The sequence below is a fragment of the Blastomyces dermatitidis genome (genome assembly GCF_000003525.1).
Source record: "Blastomyces dermatitidis ER-3 genomic scaffold supercont1.4, whole genome shotgun sequence".
Taxonomy (NCBI): domain Eukaryota; kingdom Fungi; phylum Ascomycota; class Eurotiomycetes; order Onygenales; family Ajellomycetaceae; genus Blastomyces; species Blastomyces dermatitidis.
This window is the reverse complement of record NW_025544777.1, coordinates 4,805,058-4,827,119: the sequence shown is the minus strand read 5'-3', so window position 1 is coordinate 4,827,119 and position 22,062 is coordinate 4,805,058. Positions and strand designations below refer to the sequence as shown.

Genomic DNA, 22,062 nt, shown 5'->3' with positions numbered 1-22,062 from the left:
TATAGTGTACAGTTATTATCTGCAAGATTCATAAAGAATCTCATCAAAGATTTGACAGTTCTTATCACTGATATAAATATTAAATATGTCATTTTTATCTATACACAGGTCTTATAGAACAGCAAAGCCCTGTCACTCTTGATTCTCATTCTCAGTCATGAATCTACTGCTAATTTAATGATATTCACAGAATTGAGATAATTAAGCTTTTAATATCATTGTAGCATTGTGTGTTTAATAATCTTGATATTCTTATTAAGCAATACTAGCAGAGAATCTTTTTTCTCTGCAGACTGTAGAATTTTCACAGATTCAAATTCATTATTTAGTATTATAAATTGAATCAAGTTTCTAGTTATTGATTATTTTTCCAGAATGTAGATGTTCTTATCACTCAATTTAGCAGTAAAACTCAACATCTTGTCAGAAGAGATTAGCAAGATTGAATAAGTATTCTCATAGATCAGTTACTTATATGTATAGCTCTGATATACAAGCTTCTCAAAACTCATAAGATTCATCTTCAGCTTGAAAACATAGTAGACATTCTGCTGCAGCAGATTCACTTCTTTAACTGATATATTCATCTTCTCTATAGCTGTTGCACAAGCTATCAATTCATCAGTTATCTTCAATATAACATTAGTCTTCTGCAGCACTATTAATATGAGATTCTTGCAAGATGTAGCATGAGCACCAGATTCAGAGTTCAGAACCCAGGTATCATTGCCAGTTTAATCAGTAGAATAGACTGTTTCTGTTGTATGAAATACTTACTTAATGACATTATGAACTGACACTGAGCCTGTTTCATTCTTATTCTTATTCTTATTCTTACCACAGCTAGTAGAGCATTTTTCAGGAAATTTCAATCAGTAATCTGTTTGAATGTGATCAATCTTCTGACAATGATAACATGTTTTGATAGCATTATTACTCTTTCTATCTGACTTGATGAAATCTTTGTTCTTGTTCTCAGAGATCTTCTTCTTCTTCTTATTCTTTTTATTCTTTCTGTTGAAATCTTGAGTATTATTTGCAGGGATCTTTTCATCAGAGATGAGAGATTCATCAGTAACTGGCAATCATAGAAGAATATCTTAATACAATTTCATGAAATCATCTTTAAGTATTCTAGTGTTCTCATTCTTCTCTATTACATTCATTTAATTGTTTATAAAAGATGATCAATCTTTACTAATCTCTGTAAGAAGTCTGTTGAAAAACATGAAATCTTTGATATTATATTTCAATCAGATATAATCAGTTCTGATTGCAATTAAATATTTGATAAATGCACAATCAGAACTCTTTGATTTTAATATTATCTCAATTAATTCTTGAAACAGGTAAGTTCTGCAGATAGCAGACCTCTCAGTGAAATTATTCTCTATAACAGATCATAGAGAATAAGCAGATAGTTGAGACTTCTTAAGTATAATAAAGTGAGATTTGGCCTGCAGAGCAATCACAAATCATATATAATTATATAGTTAGATATTTCATTCTGATCAAAAATGTTGCATATTTATACTAACATTCTTATCAGAATTAATCTACTTATCATTAAGAATGTTATCTGTTTCAGATTATCTTACTGTGAGCAGAATCTCTTCTTTTTACAAAGAATAATTTACAGAGTTAGTGAGTATAACAGACTTCTTTATAGATCTTACTTAATTTCTGAATTCATTAAGAATCTTCATTAATATAGATATTCTACTCTTTCATTAAAGATAGTTTATTAAATCTATACTAAGCTCTTTATTTTTATCTCTGTCTGTCTTCATTCACTCAACTTCATACTGAAGTCTTGCAATTATCTAGTCTTATGCAAGTCTTCTCACTCACAGAGCTATTATTATTTCAGTTACTTAAGCTCTCTGTATTATCTGATATCTTACTAATATCTTCAACTAAGTCTTCATATTTATTATTAAACTTATCAGATCATTTCTCTGCAATAATTTCATTCAGCTCAAACACTTCAGAAGCTGTCTTTCAATTTGTTATTAATATTATCAGTAATCTGTAATCTTGTGTTTACTACTCTGATATTTTCTTATTTCTCTGTCTTAAAGATATATATTCTTTTATTAAGTCAGATATCTCTCTGAATCTTAGATTAATTATGAGTTTAATCACTTAATAAATTATCTAGACACACTTGTAATGACATGTGAAGATATTAATTACACATTATTTTACAGCTTTTTATTGTGTAGAGAGCTTCATAACCTCTTGAAGAATAATGTTATTATGTTGTAATCTAACTACGCGAGTTACACTAAATAAATAGGTTGAGATGGCACGTGACTAGAGTAGGTCTTGGAGAATAACGTTGTTATGTTGTAATCTAACTACGCGAGTTACACTAAATGAATAGATTGAGATAATATATAACTAGAGTAAATGTAGTAATCATCAACACTCTCTCTTGCTACATCATGACCTATAATAAGCCGCCATCCGGGGCCTTCTTCATTCTCAAATCTTTCAAAAATGCAATAATAATTAATTACATGAATTGAACTCTGATTTTCTTATTAGAAAAGGCATCTGTACAGCAATAACTGTAAAAATCAAGAAATACATGTAAAATTCATTGATTCACTATATCATCATTATCATTCAATCATTTCTTCTTCTCAATTTTCTGAATGCTAATTCTCTTGACAAATTCTTCAAATGCAGGCTTCATCAGTGACTTAATGAGCCTGTCAGCTATGTTCACTGTAGAATCAATATGTTTCATCATGATTTCTCCTTTTTTAATCAAATTGCAGAGAATATGATATCTAATCTTGATATGACACAACCTTAATGTTAAGAATTCTCCCTTTGCTAGATCAATTGCTCCCTTATTATCAACTCATAGATGTGAGCATATTTTCACTTTTTCATCATTCATTAACTCAGCATCATATAACAGGTTGCATTGTCTGTTATACTCAATTAATAACTTGCACTCTCTCTAGTGAGAGTGTCATTTCTGTTGAGAAGTGTTTTTCCACTCTCTGTCAGATTGATGAAGAATCTCATTTCCAGCTTGACAGCTTGTGTCATAGGTGCGAAGATTGAATGTGTCATTTTTACCTGAACACAGACTTTGCAGAATGATATAGCTTGTTAATTAATAATTCTCATCTCTAGACATGAGTCTGCTGTCATTTTTACAATATCTGTGAGATTTAGATGTTCTAGCTTTTAATATCATTGCATCATTGTAAGTTCAGATCAAGTCTCTGTATGTAATCAGCCTTTTCATCTCATAGATATCATTTTCATTTAATCTTGCTGTAAATGAGAACATGCAGTCAGTAGATATAATCAATATAGTATAATTATTCTCATATATTAACTGCTTATAGGTATAACTCTGATGTACAAGCTTACTCATACTCATGAGGTTCACTTCTAACTTCAGAACATAGCAGATATTATTTAATAGCATATCTGTCTCTTCTGCTGAAATCTTTATATCTTCTATAGCTGTAGCAGAGATCACTGTTTTATCTGTCATTTTCAACATCACTTTCACCTTCTGAGATTTTGCCATGACAAGATCTCTGTAAGATGTGACATGAGTGCTCAATTCAGAGTCTAGAATTCAGATATCTTTTCCTGTCTGATTACTTACATAGGCCTTTTTCTTGATGCAAAATACTTGCTTCATGATATTGTGAACAGAAGCAGTATCTGTATTCTCTGCATTCTTGTCTTTATCCTTGTTTCTATTTGTATTGAAGTTTGAAGAATGTTTCTCAGAATATTTCTTTCAACAGTCAGCCTGAATATGATTAACTTTTTGACAATGATAGCATGTTCTCATGTCATTATCTCTACATTCAGATTTGAATTCAGTGTTCTTGTCCTTGTCATTGTCTTTGTCCTTGCCTTTCTTATTCTTGTCTTGAGCGTTATTTGCAGAGGTCTTTCCATCAGAGATGAGAGGTTCATCAGTAGCTGGCAATTGTAGAAGAATATCTTGACACAATCTCATAAAATCATCTTCAAGTATTCTAGCATTCTCATTCTTCTCTATTACATTCATTCAATTCTTTATAAAAGATGATCAATCTTTACTAACTTCTGTAAGAAGTCTGTTGAAAAACATGAAAATCTTCAACATTATATTTCAAATCAGATATAATCAGTTCTGATTGTGATTAAATATTCAATAAATGCATGATTAGAATTCTTTGATTTTAATATTATCTTAATTAATTCTTGAAACAGATGAGTTCTGTGAATAGCAGGCCTCTCAGTGAAATTATCCTCTATGACAGATCATAGAGAATAAGCAGATAGTTGAGACTTCTTGAGTATAATAAAGTGAGATTTGACCTGTAAAGCAATTACAGATTATATGTAGTTATATAGTTAAATATTTCATTCTAATTAAAAATATTGCATATTCATACTGACATTCTTGTCAGAATTAATCTGCTTATTATTAAAAATGTCATTCATTTCAGATTATTATTATTATTATTATTCTTTCATTATACTCATATGCAAGCGGAGCTTATGATGAGTCCTTGCGTGATGTTAAATACAGGCCAAGTGTTGATTATACAGGAGGAAATACAGGTGTTGAGACCATGTCAAGATAACAAGAACATAGGAAATACAAAGAAGTGACAATTAAATACATGCAATAATAACTTCTCAGCCCAGGAACATAGAGCAATTTTATTGGAGTGATTTGTACACCTCTGTATTTATTAGAAACCTGAGGTGCTTGGGTTCCGGATTTAATGTATCCCCTGCGGGTTTCAAACCCACATGCCCTGGTTTCCCACGCCAAGGTGCTACTGGGTGGCCGCATTAACCATTCAGCCACCGGGGCATTTATTTCAGATTGTCTTACTGTAAGCAGAATCTCTTTCTTTCATATAGAGTAATTTACAGAGTCAGTGAGTATAACAGACTTCTTTATAGATCTTACTTAATCTCTGAATTCATTAAGAATCTTCATCAATACAGATATTCTACTCTTTCATTGAAGATAGTTTATCAAATCTTCACTAAGCTCTTCATTTTCATCTCTGTCTGTCTTTATTCACTTAACTTCATACTGAAGTCTTACAATTTCTAGTCTCATATGAGTCTTCTCACTCACAGAGCTATTATTGTTTCAGTTACTTAGATCTTCTGTATTATCTGATATCTCACTGATATCTTCAACTAAGTCTTTATATATGTTGAACTCATTGAACTGTTTCTCTGTGATGATTTCATCTGGCTTAAATATCTCAGAAACTGTCTTTCAATTCATTATTAATGTTAACAGTGATCTGTGATCTTGTATTTACTACTCTGATATTTTCTCATTTCTCTGTCTTGAAGGCATGTATTCTTTTATTAAGTCAGGCATCTCTCTGAATCTTAGATTAATCATGAGTTCAATCACTTATAAAAAAACATCTAGGCATATGTAACAATATGTGAAGATGTAGTTGACATGTTATTTCAGTGATTTTCATTAGCTTAATAAGAACTTCATAATCTCTTGAAGAATAATATTATTATGTTGTAATCTAACTACGTGAGTTACACTAAATAAATAGGTTAAGGTGGCATGTGACTAGAGTAGGTGTAGTAATCATCAACAGTAGATGTAGTAATTATTAATATAGAGCTGTGAGAAATGTTGATGATTACTACTCATACCGGAAAAATGTAGGCTTATTATATGACCGGGTTATGATTGTTCCGCTGTGCCAGTTGCTGACACTGTCACTGAACTGTAAAATATAATATAATGATGAATTAGCTGTAAAATCACTGTAAATGAGTTATAAACAGAATAAAATCATTATTGTATTAGCAATATTACTGACTTCTATCTATATAATCACTAATTCTAAAAAATGTCTCATTCACTGAAATCATTCTCTATTGAAAATCTGTTACATTGTTCTGTAATTTCTCTCAGATTCTCTGAATCATCTCTATATCATTGTTATTATTTTCTGTCATATTCATATTAATATTTATTTCAGAGAACTTGCAAATTGATGTTAAAGTTTATAAAGAATCAGTATCAATAATCATTCACTGTTTAAGAGAGAGAATTTCAGAGAGATTGAGAGCTATATATTTACTCATCTATATTATTATTAACTTCTGTATAAATCTGAGAATCATTTCACTGATTCTAACTTACTTTTTCACTGAGAATGTTGAGAGTTTCAGTACTGCTCATAGTCAGAGAATCAACTAAAGTCAGAAGATCAGAGAAGAAAGAGAGAGAAGAATTAACAGTAGTAGTAAAAGTATCAGTGAGAGAAGTAAGAAGAGAATTATTACTATTATTAAATTTCTCATTACTGCTGCTGCTATCACTGACTGTAACTGAATTCTTATCAAGATAATCTGTGAGTCTCTGAATATATTTCATTGTTTTGTGTATCTCAATGATAATATAACTAGCTTCAGTATTAAAATTATTTATTAAATTTATGAGATTCTCTATGATCAATTTTTATTCTTTAATATAACTAGACTGATCGTGTGACCGTGTCTGAGACCAGGACCAGATTTTTTGATAGTCTCATTATCAATTCGACTGATCTCATTACACAGTTTTAACATTAGATAGTAGTCTCATACTGTCTCAGTGAGACTTACTGTCTACTCTTGTCACATTTTCCAAATGAGATCATGATTTTCACTTCTCAATTTAAATTATTTTTATTGCTTTAAATGACTTTAAATCTCATTTGAGTATTACTAAAAAGTGTTACTTTTTAAAAAATTAAAAATAGTCTAAAAAAAACCTTAAAATGTCTAAAAATAGTAACTTTATGTGAAGAATGAGACTAAATGAGACTAAATGAGATCACTTTCTCATTTTTTTCAACTCATGGTTTCATTTTAAGATCTGATATATAGTCACTTTACATGTTTTTTTGATAGCCAGTCCCAGCGGGATTCACGTCAAGAAATGTATGAGACCAGATCAAATGAGATCAAACGTGAAATTCATGGTCCTGGCGGACAGTCTAAATATAACTGACTATCATTCTCAAAAGCTTGTAATACACTTCAAGCTTGATAGTTTTAATATTAAGTTTTATCTTTTTAATTATGATTTTCTTCTTTTCTGCAGTAACTTTTTTCTTTTCAATTTCTAATTTTATTCTTTCAATATTCAACTTGATCTTCTCAATCTCAATTTTAGCTTTTTCAGCAGTACTGATGATAATATTTAGAACTTTCAGAACAATAGTAATACTCTTTATATATTAAGTTTTTACTTTCTATTAATAAGTTTTGACTTTCTTAATCTATTTTGAAAGATTCTTCACTGATTTTAACATAGCTTTCTTTATTATTTTCTTAAAATTATCTAATATAGAAAGATAAAAATTGTGAATTTAAATCAGATTATTAACTTATTCTTTTAATTCTTCAGAAACAATTATACATCTCTTTTTCTTATAATTGTAATTTATATAAGACTTTGAGCTTCTCTTCATCTTATCATAAGCAGCATTCAAATGATAAGAAAAAATATACTCAATACAGTGCTCACATATTGTTTATTTATCAGACTGCTTTATCAGAGTATTCAGACTAGACTGACCGTGTGACTGTGTCTGAGACCAGGACCAGATTTTTTAATAGTCTCATTATCAATTGAACTGATCTCATTACATGGTTTTAACATTAGATAGTAGTCTCATACTCTCTCAGTGAGACTTACTGTCTACTCTTATCACATTTTTCAAATGAGATCATGATTTCCACTTCTCAATTTAAATTATTTTTATTGCTTTAAATGACTTTAAATCTCATTTGAGCATTATCAAAAAGTGTTACTTTTTAAAAAATTAAAAATAGTCTAAAAAAAACCTTAAAATGTCTAAAAATAGTAACTTTATATCAAGAATGAGACTAAATAAGATTAAATGAGATCACTTTCTCATTTTTTTCAAGTCATGATCTCATTTTAAAATCTCATATATAGTCACTTTGCATGTTTTTTTGATAGCCAGTCCCAGTGGGATTCACGCCAAGAAATGTATGGGACCAGACCAAATGAGATCAAACATGAAATTCATGGTCCCGGCGGTCAGTCTAATTCAGACAGCTACTTACTTTCTTCTCTTAAGTCTTTGCAGCAGCAGTATGAATACACTTGAGAGTGTTACTTATTATTTTGATACTGCTGCTGTTATTGTTATTACTGTGATTAATACTGCTGTAATAAATTACTGATATTCTTGATATACTATACAGATAAGATATCTTGATTAGAACTTTTCTGATTAAAAGCTTTCTATTACAACTGGCAGAATACTAATCAGACTAAGAGATAAAGAAGAACAGAGTGAGCTGAATGAACTGAAAATGATCTTTGCAGTGTATTATTATTGCAAGAAGAAGAAAGAAGAATAGAAGGAAAAGAAAAATGTAAGTCTTTATATATATTATTAATTCATCTTTGCAGATTATTATATAATGAATGCAAATACTTTCATATTTTATCTCTGAGTGTAATCAGCATATCTGATGAATTTCATTCATATCTTAATACTTTTTGTGCAGGCTATTACTGATTGAATTACAGCTATTTTAAATATAAAATCATTTCTATTAACTAGAAACAAGTGTTCAATACACTGTCAGAAATATATTTACAGAATTCAAGATGAATAAGAAGATTTTCTAGTGCAGTGAAATCAGTGATTCTGCTGTGACTATAACCATAATCAAATATAAAGTAGATGATATGACAACTTTTATCAGTGAATATCAAGACAGGTATATTCTAATCTCTCTATATATTATAGAAAAACCAACTTTTCTGAGTAAAATGCTCTGTAATGTGATCTCACGTGACAACACATGCACCTCATCAAAAATCCATGAATATGTAGTGGTGCCTGTCAATTGCATTACTCTATCTACTCTCTATCATCACCACCGCCTCTAACGCCCTGTAGCACCCTCTATCACTTCCACTTCAACTCTCTCTTATCATCTCTTATCATCTCTTATCATCTCTATCACCTCTACTCTCTCTATCATCATCACTGCCTCTACTGCCTCACAGCACTCTCTATCACTTTCACTCTCTATCTCTATTCTTATCTTATTATTTTACCTCTCTCTTATCATCTCTATTATCTCTCTCACTTTTATCATCTCTATCATCTCTCTCTGTCATCTTTTTCACTCTCTAGTCTCTCTATCATCATTCATTATTATTATTATTATTATTCTTCAATTATAGATGTATGCAGTCAGAGACTATGACATCTACCTGAGAACTTTAGTTCTCAGGGTTTTTTCTATGTCTGTAAAGTTAACTATTATACATTCATCAATTTCAGATATGCAAAATCAGAAAATTCCAGCTCAGAATACAAAAACTGTTTACAAATTGCAGTGTTTTAACATCTTTTGATACTTTGAAACCATTTGACAATATCATGACAAAAGAAAAGAGAAAAAGAACACAGTCTCAAAGATAGACACATTAAATAAATAGATAGAAAGAAATTGAAAGAAAAAGATAAAGAAAAAGATAAAGTAAAGAGAGACTATAACAAAACAAATTATTAAAAGAGAGTGTATAGCTGTTTTAACAGACTATATCTGATTAATTTCCTCCTCTTCATACTCAGATAATTCTGAATTTAGTCATTTTCTTGTAGCTGCTTGAGTTTCTGATAGAAAGTCTATTAAGTATTTAATTCCTGTCTCAGTTGAGAATAAGAATCTCATATTTAATTGATTTAGATCATACTTCTCTTTCAATCTGGCTCTGAGACTATTGTATAATGCACAGTGCATTACAATATACTCAGGATTCTCATTTGTATTGCAGAATGAGCATTCTATTGAGTCAAATCTATCATCAAATCTTTGTATATAAGATTTGAAATAGCCATGTCCTAGTTTCAGCTGTATTATAGATGAGAATATTTTCTTTTTACATTTAATTGAACAAGATTTCCACTTGGGTTTTGTTTCAAATCTTGAATAATGTATACTCTTCTTTTGTTTCTGCCAGCTTTCATTCCACTTGTCTAAACAAGATTCTTTTATTTTTCTCTTTATAAAAGACCAGGACATAATTTTTTGAATAGATCTGCTTAATTCTGCACTCTTTTTTGCAGCTGAATCAGCCAATTCATTACCATGAATATTCATGTGAGCAGGAACTCAGTGCAGATGAATTATCAGCTTTGATATTCTTCTCTTTTGAATTTTCAAAACAGAGTTTAAGATCAGTTCAAGATTCATTTGATTATTATGAATCTGACTATTTCTAAGTCTTTTTAAAGCAGCTTGACTATCAGAGAATATTCATGTCTCTTTCAAACAATTTCCTCTTTTATGAGATTTTATTTCAATGAGTTTGAAAGCTTTCACTATTGCAAATAGTTCAGCATCAAAGACTTCACATTCAGAGCCTAGATTCCAGAAATCTGAGATAAAATTAATATTATCTTCAGTATAAGCAATGCCTGCGTCTAATCTATTCAAGTTCTCATTTTTTGAGCCATCTGAATAAACCAGAATAGAGTCTTTTATATTGATTGTAGAAATTCTCTTCAAATGCTGTTCATATTCTTTCTCTTTTGATAGTTCACTTATTTGTAAGTCTATAAGAGATTCAAGCTTTTCTCTCCAGGGAGATAACTTCTCATGATCAACTTTTTCAACATTTAAAGAAGAAAATTGATTTTTAATCAGAGAGCATAGTCTGTACAGTTGAGAAGGCATTTTCTTTGAAGCATTATTTTCATTCCAATCAAGAAATCTATTCCAATCCAGTTCATTTCCAGAGTTAATTGATGGAAATGAAGAAGAGACTCTTTCTCTGATTATATGATTTGAGCTCATCTTTACAACTCTCAGAGCATAGTTCATACAGGCCTTTTCAAATCTAATAGCAGGAGAAGGAATTGAAGCTTCAATTTCCATTGCTTTAATAGAAGATGATTTGAATGCTTCCAGAATTCTTCTCAAGGCTCTGTTTTGCAGACTTTGAAAGAGTTCAGTGAAATTCCCTTGATTATTCCATCAAACTTGAACTCTATAATCAGCTACTGATGTAATACAGGCTATTATCATTCATTATCTCTACTACTCTACAGTCTCTTCTATTACTTTCACTATCTCTACTTCTCTCTTACTATCTCTATTATATTTTGATCTCTGTATTTATAGTATATACTGCTAAATACTCTGTAATAAAATCTCATGTGATGTCATATATATCTAGACTGGCCGCTGGGACCATGAATTTCATATTTAGTCTTATTTAGTCTGGTTCCATACATTTCTTAGTGTGAATCCCACTGAGACTGACTATCAAAAAAACATGCAAAGTGACTATATATCAGATTTTAAAATGAGATCATGACTTGAAAAAAATGAGAAAGTAGTTCCATTTGATCTCATTTAGTCTCATTCTTGGCATAAAGTTACTATTTTTAGACATTTTAAGGTTTTTTTTAGACTATTTTTAAGTTTTTAAAAAGTAATGCTTTTTAGTAATACTCAAATAAGATTTAAAGTTATTTAAAGCAATAAAAATAATTTAAATTGAGAAGTGAAAATCATGATCTCATTTGAAAAATATGATAAGAGTAGACAGTAAGTCTCACTGAGATAGTATGAGACTACTATCTAATGTTAAAACTGTGTAATGAGATCAGTCAAATTGATAATGAAACTATTAAAAAATCTGGTTCTGGTCCCAGACACAGTCACATGATCAGTCTATATATATCTCTTTGAATTCATGAATGAGATTGAATAGCTGACTCTGCAATCTGTACAGCTCTGATTAATCTGATAATAGTGATAGAGATAATACAGAGTGAAAGAGAGTAGTAGAAGAAGTAGAGATGATGATAATAATGATGATGAGAGAGTAGAGAGTGAAAGAGGTGAAAAGAGTGATAACAGTGAGTAGAGATAGAGAATGAAAGTGATAAAGAAGATTGTGAGATGATAGAGATGATGATGGTGATAGAGGGGAATTGCAGGGCGGTAGAGGCAGTGATGATAATAGAGAGGGTAGAGGGTGAAAGGGGTAGAAGAGGTGAAAGAGGTGGAAGAGGTGGAAGAAGTGAAAGAGATGATAAGAGATGATAAGAAGGGAGTAGAGAGTGGTCTGGAGAGAGGGTGAAAGTGGTAGGTAAGCAGCGAGGCAGTAGAGGCGGTGGTGGTGGTAGAGAGAGTGAAGGGTAAGAGGTGAAAGGAGTAGAAGAGATGATAGAGATGATACAGAGTGATATGAAGTGAAAGAGAGTGGTAGAGGGAGAGAGTGATAGAGGCGGTAGAGAGGGTGGTGATAGAGGTGATAGAAGTGATAGAGGTGGTAGAGGTGGTAGAGATGATGATGATGATAGAGGGGGTAAAGAGTAAGAGGTGGAAGGAGTGATAAAGAGGGGTTAGAGAGTGATTGAAAGGAAGAGTGAAAGTGATAGAGAGGGCTGCACAAGCAGAAAAGTGAGTGTAAGTGAGCATTTGATGCTTGTAATATATGATAAAGTATATATTAACTAATTTATATATAAAATGTATAGAAAACTAAATATATTGAAATAGAAATAGATTATGTCAGAAGTCTCTATATTATCTATCTTTTACTGAAAGTGTTCTTGAAAATTTGATCTTTTTTTACATCTTCTCTTATACATCTTTTATCACATGTCTCTTTTTAACTGTCAGAGTATTCTGAATTGTCTCTGCAAAGTCATCTCTGATAATTTTCTGATATTTGAGAACATCACTCATCAGATCTCAAAATGTCAGAATATTTTATTATTATATTATAACTGTGATGAAATTTTCATTTATATCAGTATCATCAAACATTTTAACCTGAGTTATTAAATTGACATATATCTCTGTTTTTAAAATCAGTTTCTAGTTTTTAAAATAATTTAAATTATGCTAACTTATGTTTCATATATCATTGTTCTTGCTCAGAGAATCAGTTAAAGTTGATAACTCTTTACATTTAATAAAAAATCAGGAAGAACTTTTTAATGATGAATAACTTATAAAAATAATTAAAAATGATTGTTTCTTTATAATAATTATATAAGCTGATTATCTCTGAACTTGCTCTGCTCTTTGTCTTTTTTCATTGAATATAATTCTATATTGAAATTAAGTTAGCTAACTTGATCACGAAAGTTTAGATTTCTCTAAGATTTTCTGCTGAATTCTCATCAGAGATTTATAATCTCTTATCAAGAATTTATTATATTCTGCTGAAAAGTTATTATTTTACTAAATCTAAATACTTGTCTTTATTTTCTTTAATAATCTTAATTTTCATGTCTTGACTGTGTCCAGCATTGTTGTTCTACTGAATGAGAATATATATGATGTTTTATTATCAGTTTTAATTATTTTTGTGACTGTCTGATCAAGATTTTTCTTTATGAAGAACAGAAAATACATTCATTTAATCTCTAGCTGCAGATATTACTCTGTTGAGTGAATCTTCTTCTCATATATTTCAGTGTTGAGATGTCTAGTTCTTCAATACCTTCTTGATGAATTACTTATCAGTGAGAAGTTTGAGTTCTTCTCACTATTCTTCTCATCTGTTGAGTATTCTTCATTGATGTCATTGTGTGCCTGCTATGATTAAGAAATGTTAATATTGAATTTTCTTTGAAATCAGTGAATTGTCTCATTAAATCTACTAGATGAAAAAGTTCAGAAAGATCTAGCATATTAGAGTTAATAAGAGTATTCATTTTTAAAATTAGATTGAAATTCTAGTCAATAAATGATACTGATTTTAAAAGCTTACAGAAATATAATCTTGAAATAAAGAAAACAGTTTGATTATTAATATTAATTTGATGTAAATTGTTACTAATTGCAGCTCTTATTAATATACTTCTTTTCAGTAATTCAATCTCATCTCTTTATTTTATCAAGACTGCTCACTCACTTTAATCATATCTTTTTAACTATATAACTTGTTTCTACAAATCATATCAGAAAGCAAAATGTTGTATCTGTTTAATTGAAATCTGAAACACTATCTGCTATCTGTCTCTAAATAAGAATCTGAGAATGATCAATTGAAATTTCAATCTCAGAGCTCTTTTTTCCCAGAAACTGTAAATAAGAATTTCACTGATAGTGATTCAGATAATGATGTTTCTGATAAAAAAGCATTGCTATTCTCAGTATATTTATCACTTTTAATGTCTTATTATTATAAAAACTAACATTATCTAAAGACAGAGTTATATAATAAGAATGCTGCTGATAATATTGAGTATATAGAGTAGCTTTTGAAAGCAGATACTGAGAAGAATATTCTGAAGAATATTCTGAAAAATATCTCAGAAAATGATGATTAAGAAGATTTCAATAAGTCAGTTACTGAAGATATTACTATAAAACATACTGCTATTAAAGATATTACTACTATCTCTCATTCTACTGATGAGTGTAAGAATAAGTGCTCGCAGGCGATTATTCGGGTGTTTGCAGCTTGGCGTGATATGTACTGTTAACTACTAGAAGTATTCGCGGTAGAAAGATAAAATGTAGAGATCAAATATATAATAGCATTCAAGCTGAGTTATGAATAGTATTCATGAACTCCAGTCTATATAGTTGTGTGTAGCCAAGGGCTGCTAGCCCTATTGATTACACAAGAGATAGAAATAGAAGTAAAGAATTCATGAGAAGTAAGATTTCTTACATATCTCTTCCTCTCTAAGACTTTATCTGTGAAGCCTTTCACTGAGTGACTTTATAGAATCAGCTCAGCACTGCAGTGATACTCACTAAAAACCCTTCACATCTATAAAAACCTTAGTGAGGAAAAATCCCTTATTACTGCAAAGGGAAAAGAGTCTATCACTCAGTTTCTTGTTTCACAAGATTCTTTATAATCTACAGATTCTTCTCTGACTATCATACAGATTCATCTCACATCTTTCATATAGAAGAGTTTCAGTTGACTCTCAATCATTTTTATAAGATTCTTTGTGTGATCATCACACAGATTCATCTCACAGATGAATCACTCTCTGTGAGATCACTCTCATCAAAGAGAAACATTTACAAGTTAATCTTTCACTTATTCTCACAAATCATTGTTCTTTGACACTGTAGAATTGTGAGGAATTTTCCATTCTTTCATCAACTCTGTAGAATTATAGAATCAAGATGTTCATAGTCTGTAATCAATCTTTGTAGTCATATAGAAAGATTCAGGCCTGCAATTCATAATTACTCTTATTTACTAGAGTGATCTGACTGTTCTATAGAATCACTCACAGTGTAAGCAAATCTCTTTAGAGTAGTATAAATATCTCAGATCTGTCTGTGAAATCTCATCTTCTTTTCTCTTTTTCTATAACAGCTCTTATTTTCATAAACTGTGAGTATTCTCATTCATCTGTGAAGTGTTTTCATTCAGATAACAGAGAGAGAGTGTTTCTGACAATGTCTGCATATTGATTCAAGAACTTCTCAAGAATAAAAATTTTTCAATTTCAATATCTTTATAATAATATCTGACTGCTGCTAAGCTTCTCATGAGTGTCTCTGCAACTTCTCTGATCACTTTTTATCAGCTGATGAAGCAGAGACACTGTCATTCACAACTGTGTCTTCATTTCTCTCAGCTCTGTCATCACATCCGATCTTCAGGCCAGTGACTTCTCTCATTTCTTTCCCAGATCAGTCTCTGGCTTTAAGCAGTGCAGTCTCTCTCTTTGCTGTAAATCTTCTTATAAGTAATTCCTTACAGACTCTAGCTGACAGTTCTTATAAAGCTTTCAGTGTTGTCAGTATCTTCTGCAGCTCTGCAGGCCTACAATCATCTCTTCTCTGCTTGCACAATCTCTGACCAGGCATATATGAATATGCCTAGGTTTTTCACTAATGATTCTCACACTGCGGCGCATTTTCACAATTTCATTGTTAATGAGAGATAGATTCTCAGGTACCTGCAAAATCTGAGTAATCAAGACAATGCAAATGTCATGAATTTGTGACAGAAGTTGACCTGAATAGATGAGCTCTCTCTTCACATCTTAATTGTTTTCAGGCTGAATACTTCAGCATAACTGAGAGAGTGAACACAGCTTTATAAGAGATATCTGATCACACATGCAGACAGTCAGTTCTCAAGATTCTGCTGCAACTGTGCATGTTCTGATATTCAGCTTCTCTGAAGTCTGTGTATTTCTGATGATCTTTGTGTCAAATGCAATAATTATCTGTATCACAGACATGATACTCTCTGCTTCTTTGAAGAGAGAAATTAATAGTTGTAAGAGAATTGAGTGTTACAGATGTTAAGAATATAAGTTTGAGTTTTCTTTGTTTTTTCTTTATTAGTCTTCAAATTGTGTTCACAGCTCTGTTTATTTTCTTGTTTTTTAGCTTTAATAAGAATATAATTTCTTCTTCTCTTGTATACACTGCAGACTGTTCATCTCAGTAGAAACTCATCATCTTATAGACTAGAATTTATAAATAACAGTATTAATATCTTTATCACAATCAGATTCTTAGTGAAGATTATATCATTCTGACTTATCAGAATTTATAGTATGAAAGTCATGTCTCAGCTTCTGCAGATGTCTTATCTGTCTGAATGATTCTCAAGTGAACTTATTCATCTTATCAGAATATTCTTGTCACTGAACCTTGAATCAGAGCTCACAATCTCACTTCTCTGAGTTAATAATCTCTTTAATCTGATATTCTCTTTCACTCTCTAGTACTCTGTGAACAGAGTGATGAGTCACAGAGTTCTCTTGTAAGAATTCCTTATATTCACAGAGCAAAGAGACATGAAAAACATTATATATCTATAACTCAGATGACAGTTTCAATCTGTAGAACTGTGAGTTAACTTTCTTCACAATCTTATAAGACTCTGTCTGTAAGAGATTCAGCTTCTTACTAGATCTCTATATAATGATATTTTCTAGACTCAGTCAGACTCTATTATCTTTCTTAAAACTCTTTATAATATGCTTGAAGTCATAGTATCTCTTCTGATACTCTTGAGCCTTTCTCAAGAATTCACAGACTTTCTCCCAGATCTTCTGAATTCTCTCAGCCTGTTCACAGGCATTATCACACTCTATAGTGTACTCTCATGAGTTCATCAAGATTATTCATGAATGAGTCTCAGTGAGCATCTCAAAGAGGATTTTATCTGTGCTGACATGCTTTGAGTTGTTGTATATGAACTCTGTGAGTGATAATCAATGTACTCAGTTATTCTGATTATAATTGACAAAGTATCACAGATACTGTTTTAATATACTCATCAGATGTTCTATCTGATCATCTGTCTGTTAATGAAAAGTCATGCTTAGATCTCATGAGATCTTTAGTATAGTTATCAGATCAGATCAGAACTCTTCTGTGAAGATTGATTCTCTGTCTGAAATAATATTTACAGATAATTCATACAACTGAATCATATTACAGATGAAGATATAAGTCAAATCCTTTGACTTCAAGTTCTTATAAGTGAATATAAAGTGTGTTATCTTAATAAAGCAATTCACTATCATCAGCACACTGTCAAAGCAGGCATCATATATATTCTTACTTTCAGAGAGACTTATAAGAGCATTCATTTCTAGCTGTTCTCAAGGTTTCTGTGAAATGAGTAGAGAAGTAAGTTCTTCATATAATCTGAACTGCACTACTTGTGAACTCTGATAAACAGTATAAGAATTTACTATCTTCTTCACAAGTTCTTACATCTTCAGTCAGAAGTATTTTCTTATAAGCAACTCATGAGTTCTAGTATCTGTAAAATGACCTGTTAGAGAAGAGTTATAATACCTTTTAATAAGTTCTATATATAGAAACTTATTTACAGGCATATAAATTCAGCTCTCTCTTTGTAAGAGATTATTTAAGTCTCTTTAATTCTTTATTTCTGTAGAATTGATCCCTGCTGTGAGCAGTTTCTGAATATACTGAGTATATTCATTCTTCAGTTGCAGTTCAGACAATCTGAATAGAAGATCTTATGAAGACTTGTACTCTGTTTCTTCTTACATCAGGTCTTCTGTGATGCTTCTCAAAGCCTGTAAATTCTTCAGATTATAGATACTCTCTTCAAGAATTCTTATGAAGATTCTCAGAGTGTTGACTCTCAGTGTTATAGAGAGTAGTTATACAGGCTTCTTCCCTCTCTCTTCTCTCTTCTCTTACAGAGAATTGAGAGATTCTTCAGTTAATCTCTTTACAACACTCAGTTTAAGCATTTTATAAAGCTTTTCTATCTTCTCTAATCTCTCTGTGTCTGTCACTCTGGCCTTCTTAACATAGTCTGATCTGTAAGAGAGTCTGTCTGCTGAGTTCTTAGTTTTCTTAATATGTTCTATCTTGAATCAGAACTCACTCAGTCTCTGAGTTCAGTGAATCTGTCATCATGAGAGTTTCTTGATTGAAGTAAACTATTATAAGCTGTCATGATCAGTTCTAACAGTAATCACTGTTATAAGGCTCTCAAAGTAGTGATATCAGTGATGAAAGAATTTCACTATTATAAGAAGCTTCTGATTATGAATGTCATAGTTAATCTCTGTGAGTTGCATCTTTCATAAGAAAAAGATCACTGAAACTCAGTTCTCATTTGACTGTAGTTATGAGATTATTTCTGAAATTGTAAAGAAGAAGATATCTGTCTTCAATCTGATTAAGAGTAAGAGATCAAAGTGAAACAGCATCACTGTGTTTACAAATGTCTGTTTCAATCTTGCAAAGACTCTGTGAGCTTCTGAGAGAAGAAAGTTCTCACAGTTCTCTCTTCTTAATAATCTTTTCATTCTTCATTTGTGAGATGACTTCTTCTTATTTTTATTCTTCAGTATATCTGTAAGAGTTAAGGAGATTCTTATAAACACAAAGATAAATCATCTATAGAAATTCACAAAGCTCAGAAAGATCTGAATCTCATGAATACTAGTTAGCTCTGATCATGATAGAATAGTCTCAATCTGTGAAGATTTCATCTGAATATCATCTGCAGTGATTATATATTCTAGGAAATTAATTCAGCAGATACTGAAGTTGCACTTCACAAGCTTAACATACAGTTCTGTCTTATCTAAGACCTTTAACACACTTCACACATACTCAGTGTGTTCTTTCTTCTTCACAGAGTACACCATCACATCATTCAGATATATTATCATGAAGACATTCAGATATACATGAAGTGTTTTATTAATGAAAGACTGGAATACTACAGAGATATTAGTCAGATCAAAAGACATCACTAGATATTTAAACAATCTCAGTGCAGTTCTAAAGACAGTCTTTTATTCATTCTCAGACTGTATTTGCAGCTGTGTATATGCATTGATCATATTCAGTTGTGTGAATATAACAGCTCTCACAAGACAGTTGATCACATTCTCAATCAGAGACAGAGAATAGTGACTCTTTATTATCTTGAAGTTCAGATTGTGATAATCTATATATAATCTGAGATCTTCATCCTTCTTCTTCATGAATATTACAGAGGCTCCCACAGAGGCCTGCAAAGATTAGATGAAGTCATTCTTCAGATTCTTCTTCACATAGATCTGTAAGATCTCTGTCTCATGATGAAAGAGCTTATAGATTAGTCTTCAGAAGGATTTCTGCTCTTCTATCAAATCTATTATCAGATTCTTCTTATAATGAGAGAGAAGCTTAGCTGCCTTTGCTGAGCTAAACATCTCTATAAGATCTCAGTATTTCTCTGATATCTGAAGCTCAGTTTTCATGATCATGAGATTCTCAGACACTTACAAAGTTATTATATAGATGAGCTTGTCTTCTCTAATTAACTCTGCAGCATTAACTGATTCTATCTTTATAAGTGAGTCTGTCAACACTGATCAGAAGTATAAACCTAACTCACAGACAGCTATGTACAGATTATGTCTTTAAAGTTATGCAAGTCTTAAGTATATATTATCTGCAATATCTGTGATAATCACAGTTTCTGCAAATCTTCTTCAGATTTCAGAGAGATCTTGTAATTCAAATATGACTCTTGTAAGTCTCTTAGTTCTCAGATCTGAGTTCTCACATTCTGCTTATTATAAGAGCAGGTTCTCAGTCTTCATCTTTCAGCTCATTTACTCTGTGAGCTTTAGAGACATAACAGTGATCTGAGATTCTGAGTTTATCAATACTTTTCATACTTGTGAGACAGCAGTACTGCAGCACAGTCTCTCTCTATGAGTAAGCATTTTCATCAGAGAAGTAACAGATTCAGGTATCAGCTTCAAGACTCTTAAGAAGGCTGTTGCTGACTCTGTCTGCAACTTCTCAAATTTCTATTTTAGTTTATTCAGACAGTTTGTGTGAAGATATTCTGATTTAGAACAGATGAAGTAGAGTCTCTTTTTCTTAATCTCTCTATTATACACTCTGTTCACAGAAGCTTGTGAAGCTCTCTCTCTCTGCTCAGCAGTCAGATATAAATCTCTCTGTGTCTTGTCATCTTTTTCTGACAAATCTGTTCTCTGTTATTCTGACTCTCACAGAGCTGATCAGTGATTCACTCTTCACAGGTCTGTGACTCTCACAGTGATCTGTAAGTGATAAATAAGAGTCATCAGTTTCTTCAGAATCAAGAACTTAGAGTCTTGCTCAATGAGCTTGTTCTGCATATCTTTATTCAGTCTCTTTATAAACATCATTATTCAGGTCTTGTTTCAGAGCCCTGTTTTCACAGGTCTCAATTCATATCACAATTTCATGAAGCACTGTAAGTAGTCTTCATCAGATTCCTTATCTCTTTTTCTAATATTAATGATTACAGCTCAGATGTTCTCTGTTCAACTCACAGAGTTTCTTAACTTATTCTCTAGTTAGGTCTTGAGAATGAATCAGTGAGATCTCTCATAATCATTCTCTAGATGATTCAGTCAGTCCTTGACTTCAGTGTAATAGAGGTCTGTTATTGTGTAGATGACAGCTTCTTTATCTTTCATATCACACAGCTGAGCTTGTGAGTCAATTTCAAATACAAACTTGTAAAAGCTTTTGTAGATTGTGGTTTGATAAGTGATCTTAAGTGATTATAACTTAAGAAAGTTTCTTTTCAGTTCACAGATGTCTCTGAAGATCATGTCTAGAAACTCAGTTTGAGAGTGTTTGCAAGCAGTAAGCATTTCTTATAGAAAAATAGCTTAGTCTTATAAGAGATGCTCAAGAATGTTCTTCACTGAGATTGATTCATTTGTGAGTTTGAAGAGTTTCTCTGTCATAGATGTAGAGGATGATGTTCTGTGAGTGATTGATAAGTTCTCTGAGACTTCTTTTACAGAGATTATTTATGATTCAGGTGACTGCTTCTGAGTGTCTGCAGTAGAGTTCGCAGGGGTTGAAGCATGCAAGTTTCTAGTTCTTTCAGTCATAATGAGCAGTTGCTGACTGACTGAGCTTGAAATGTAAGAATAAGTGCTCACAGGCAATTATTCAGGTGTTTACAGCTTGATGTGATATGTACTGTTAACTACTAGAAGTATTCATAATAGAAAGATAAAATATAGAGATTAAATGTATAATAGCATTCAAGCTGAGTTATGAATAGTATTCGCGAACTCCAGTCTATATAGTTGTGTGTAGCCAAGGGCCGCTAGCCCTATTGATTATGCAAGAGATAGAAATAGAGGTAAAGAATCTGCAAGAAGCGGGATTTCTTACAATGAGTTTATTGATTCTGATTCAGTAAGTGACATAGCTTATAAATGCAGTAACTTTATAATGAATTTATTTATTTTAATAATGAGACTCTGAGCTGAAGAGTCAGATATTTTCTGAAAAAACTACTAATCACTGCTGCAAATCCTGCATTTATTGAAGAATATATTGCTGATAAGTCTGCTTTCTGAAGTCCTATCAACTCTGAAAAAGCAATGCAGAGCATAATTTCTGATTTTATCAGTTAAGAAAATGTTAATTTCAATAGTGTCATTAATATAAATACTAACTCTGAGTTCTGCTCAGAAAAATCTTACTGTATTCTTTATAAGATCACTCTACTTTTAAAATTCAATTTCATTA

The 22,062-nt window shown here is 31.3% G+C and overlaps 1 protein-coding gene across 1 annotated transcript; it reads right to left on the bottom strand.

Annotated features, from left to right (window-relative positions):
• Positions 1-6,172: 6,172 nt before the first annotated feature.
• BDCG_16941 (uncharacterized protein) lies at positions 6,173-6,418 on the bottom strand (the record flags this gene model as incomplete). Its single annotated transcript, XM_045426121.1, has 1 exon — positions 6,173-6,418. A coding segment is annotated over one exon (246 nt), but the record flags the coding sequence as incomplete, so codon positions are not given.
• Positions 6,419-22,062: the final 15,644 nt, after the last annotated feature.